General features: G+C 28.2%; 1 protein-coding gene across 1 annotated transcript; it reads right to left on the reverse strand.

Annotated features, from left to right (window-relative positions):
- Positions 1-881: 881 nt before the first annotated feature.
- On the reverse strand, positions 882-4,488 carry LOC109860981. The gene is made up of 5 exons (XM_020440418.1): positions 4,315-4,488; positions 2,873-3,247; positions 2,629-2,698; positions 1,410-1,463; positions 882-1,208 (listed from the first exon to the last, which is right to left on the reverse strand). Exons 2-5 carry the CDS (start codon positions 3,202-3,204, stop codon positions 1,062-1,064), a joined length of 603 nt encoding a protein of 200 aa, XP_020296007.1. The 5' UTR covers positions 3,205-3,247; positions 4,315-4,488; the 3' UTR covers positions 882-1,061.
- Between the last annotated feature and the right edge of the window lie 356 nt (positions 4,489-4,844).

A 4,844-nucleotide genomic window follows, 5' to 3' on the forward strand; every position in this document is an offset into this window, starting at 1 on the left:
TCTGATTTTGTTACCCTTTTTTTTAAATAAGCAATTTACCAAATGTGACATAATTGTAAAGGCACATGGTAATTTTGAATATCGCATAACACATAAGAGAATCAATCAATCAGAACCTTCCAGAACAAGATACAGAGTGAAAGGCTCTCATTGATTCTCATTTGTCTTATGCGTAACCAGTATACAAATATTAATACTTCGGACCTAAAAAAGTACAATAACGTAGTCTCTCTCTGTCTCTTCTTTGCTAAAAATTATGTACCATTACTGACTTACTTTGAGTAATGTAATCACATTTCCGTTTTTACTTAATAGTGCTTCTAAGAAACAAGTGCGGTTGTAATATACACTAAAGGTCGTTGTTCTACATTAGTCGCAAAACGCCAATGAAATAAGAGACGTAAATGCATGCATATAAACGTGTTCACAACAGAACTTTTTGAAAACACTTGCATAGTGTAAGAAACTAAGGAAACGTTAGGAAGTAATACGATACTTTCAATGCAACTAATATTTTTATTATAACTAAATTGAAAAAACTATTTTTTCTAGAACAAACATAAGAACCTCTAACTTATTACTAACATTTTGGAAATACTGGTGACTTAGTAATTGTTATATTCTCACATAACACTGAATGGTATTGCATGATATCAACTTTTCTCTTAAATTATATAAATTTTTTTATATCTAAAATATCTACTTTGCTTTATGTAACGTGAGATTGATATATTTATATTTATGTGCGCAATACTTAACTATACATATATGTAAAAGCCGGCGCGTAATATAAATAATGTATTTTATTGAAGAAAGAACTTTATTTTATAGATAACACTTTACTAACTATTAAATATTAAAATCCGAAACGTATCTTTTCGATTTTAGCTATAATTAATAAGTCGATTTTGTTATCGTAAAATAAATCTTACTTAAAAAAACACACAAGATTTGGACACGACAAATCAGTAGACATTTTTATCTAAAAGATTTTGGTTACAAACTATAAACTGTAATAAAAAAAAAGAAATACATACAGTGGTTTATTATAAAAAGAAAACTTATTTACAGCCAGCGGGCGACACTACGTAGTAGCGTTTGTAATTAAAACTATACTGTGGCTCACAATAAAGCGTAGTTTCCATTTTAATCAAAAACTCACGTCGAATTTCAACTTTTTTGTTAATGGCATCGAGAACAAATGATTCCTAAAACAAATTACAAAATATATTTATAATACAATCCTGTATACTTGTGTATAAATTTTATAAGACTTACGGGATATACTTTTACTAGAAATAATATTTATCTAACAAATATAAACAATAAGTTCTATTTGAAGAAAAAGAAAAAGTAACCTCCGATTCCAAAAAAATAGTGAAATAATACTTTTAATAATCTATACATACATTTATCATGTGATGCATATGCAGCACTTTCTTTAAAAATAGTTCGTTAGCAATCTGAAAAAAAAACATGTACTAGTATAACTTAGTGTGATTTCCTTACATCGTGTAACACTATTCAATAATAGAAATTCGAGATAAAATGAAACATCATGTGATTATATACAATTATATGTAACTCGGATGTAATTATGTATGACTGTATAAACATTTAAACAAGTCGAATATGATTTTATATAACTTGAATATGTATTTATGCGATCGTGTAAACTCAGATTTCAAATTTAGCGCAATCTAATTTTATAGGATCATATATAAATACATAAAAGTATGTACAATAGTATATAATTTTTTATATTTATATATAATTTTATAAAATCAGATCGCGTCAGATTTCAGATTTGATTTTACACGATCACATAGAATCATATCCAACTTATATAAAATCATATTTGACTTATATACAAGTGTACACGATCATACAAAATTGCATCCAACTCACATATACTCCTATATGATTTTCCATTGTTTCTTGAGAAATTATTCTTTTCTTATATCAAAAGCAGGTATGAATCTAGACAACACTATACCTCTATACATTTTTTATTATATACATACATATATACAGGGTGTCCGACAATTAGTGCAAAATCTCTCGTAGGCAGATAGAAGAAGTAAACCTGAGTCAAAAAGTCCTTAATTATCTTTTTCTATTACATATAATAAAAAAGTACTTAGTGAATAAATCAAGCTACTCAGCGACGACTTTTAGCCGGACGTTCGCTTGTGAGCCGCGCGGAGAGCTTACGCACACTAAGCGCGTGGTTGATTATTTACTTTTTAATTACTTTTTTATTATATGTAACCGAAAAAAATGGTTCTCGACTTTTTGGAACAAGTTTACTCCTTCTACCTGCCTACGAGAGATTTTACATTAATTGTCGGACACCCTATGTATATATGTAATACAAAAATACTGTTGTACATATATACCCTTACGAAAAAGAACTACTGCCGATTACATATAAATAAAGTCAGTAATATAAATATTACTGACAATTACATAAGAATATTATTCGGTATTACAGGAATCACTGAGAATATTACTGGCAATTACACAGAATGCCAGTCATTTTTTCGTACCACTGCCGCAATATATTATTGCCAGTAGTTCTTTTTCGTTAAAGTAACTACAAAAAATAAAGAAGATTATACAACATACCCTTGTCAAACCGTCGGCTGAATATATGTTGTTTATAATACAATTTATTATTGCTAGTATGTTCACGTCTCTAGAAAACAAAAACCAAATTTTCACTTCAAATGTAAAATTACTATTATACATTATACAATACAACATGAGAATAATATAGATTAATGATATTATAAGAAATATGCAGATTATGTAAACTAAATAATTGTTTTACTGCATAAAAATGCTTATAAATAGAAAATAATCTTTTTACCTTCCTATTCCATTTCCTAGTCCAATTAGTATATCATCAAGCGCTGACATAATTTTTGAATGCATAGCAAAANTATTAAAAAGTAAAGTAACAGTAACACTTTTCTTTTCATTTACAATTGTTTTGTAAACATCACCATTGTCTGCATTTAAACTACTTTCAGGTATTAGTAAAGAGTTACGATCAAGAAACGAGAGAAAGACCAACCGCTCCTGATAGTGTTTAGAGCAAGGTAAGAATTCGAAAAGTTGTTCTAGTTTCTCTTGTTTCTGGTATATCTTGACTATATCTTGCCACACAGCAGACGTTTCATAAATGACAGTCTCTAACATTAGTCTTTGGCAATATATCCACTTCTGCCAACTTGGCAACAGTCTGCAAGAAAAAAATATATTATCCCAAATAGTCAAAAGTGAAAACACAATATAAAGCAAATCATTGCTTAGATTAAGGTGCTCGCCAATTGTTGGTGTGTTTTTTTATTTAATGCAACAAAAATGTTTTTGTTAATTTAGTATCAATTTGGTGAGTTTTAGTGTTAACTAATTGTTGTAGACAATGTTTATGACAAGTGAGTGAGCACAATGTGAGCAATATGTTAGCAATGATTTGTATTCGTAAGTTGAAAAATAATATAAGTTTATTGTTGATGAGCTGTTGGAAACTTGCTGTTATTATATTTTATAATAAGACCGTTGCTAGCAAGAACGTACTGAAAACAAAATACACTCTTTTCTTACAGTGCTGAAACCTTATCCCAGATAAGAAAACATTTACAAAATTATGTGACAAAATTTTGCACTAAAATTTGCAATTTGCAATTAGACAGATATAGTTTAGGAAATAAATGTAAATCATTGATCGTTTATAAAATATTTGTAATTGTTTGTAAAATTATTTTGCAAATATTATTTCGGCAAAAGAATAACGATATGGCAAATCATCTTAGTATATTTGCAAAATTAATTTTACAAAAACATTGTCCAATAAGTGAGAAAAAAATTTCAGCTATGTGATGTTTAAAATATATAGTAATATAATTGCATATGAACAAATCAACGTAATTCATGAATATACTTATAAAAATGCATAACGACTTTTTTGCAAGTTTTGACAAATAATATTTACAAAATTTTATTTCGCCAAAACTGTTACGTTATAGCGAATCATCTAAGCGCAATCATTGCAGGATAGTCGCCATTCATGATGCCATTTTTGTGCAATATTTTCACAATTTGCCTTGGAGAGATGAGCAATATTTGTGGCAAGTTACAAACAATTTGCACTCAGTTGGTTATTTAAAACTTTACTTAAATAAATATAACTCTTCTTAAAGTCTAATCCATTAGTGTTATTCCATAGATATAAATCCAGTAGCACGCATAAGATCTTTGTGACTTCAACGAACGTCCAGTTGCTATTGACAAAATAGAATAACGTACTTGTACTGTGCAGGATCCCAAGATTGCAATTCGAATATTGTAATAACATGTTCTTTGCACTTTAAACTACCAAAAATACATGTCCATTTTAAAACTTCATGATAGAATTGATTATTGGCACTATTTTCCGAAAACTGTGTATATGATATGTCATCAAGAAACTTATTCAATATTTCCAGGAGTTTATTCTATAAAAGCAAAAAAGTTATGTTGTAACACAGTGTTAATTACCAAGTGTCTGTAATATATAAGTATTTAATAATTTTGTGATACTTAGTGTTCCATATCTAAAATATTGTAGATTCTACTAGTTTTGTGACATCTCAATATATAGCAATTCTTTTTAGTCTATCCTAAGTTATATGTATGTTTATACACAGTAAAAAAAAAAATGTTAATTTTAACATTTTTTGCATGTCCCAGGAGGTCCACTCTAAATTGTAAGTTAAAACAACTTATTCGTTGTGAGTCACTTATTGACAAACTAGTAAAGTTAAATAATTGACACAATACTTTACATTTATATTTGT

The sequence above is a fragment of the Pseudomyrmex gracilis genome, unplaced genomic scaffold, assembly GCF_002006095.1.
Source record: "Pseudomyrmex gracilis isolate BER0280 unplaced genomic scaffold, ASM200609v1 scaffold_529, whole genome shotgun sequence".
Lineage (NCBI taxonomy): Eukaryota > Metazoa > Arthropoda > Insecta > Hymenoptera > Formicidae > Pseudomyrmex > Pseudomyrmex gracilis.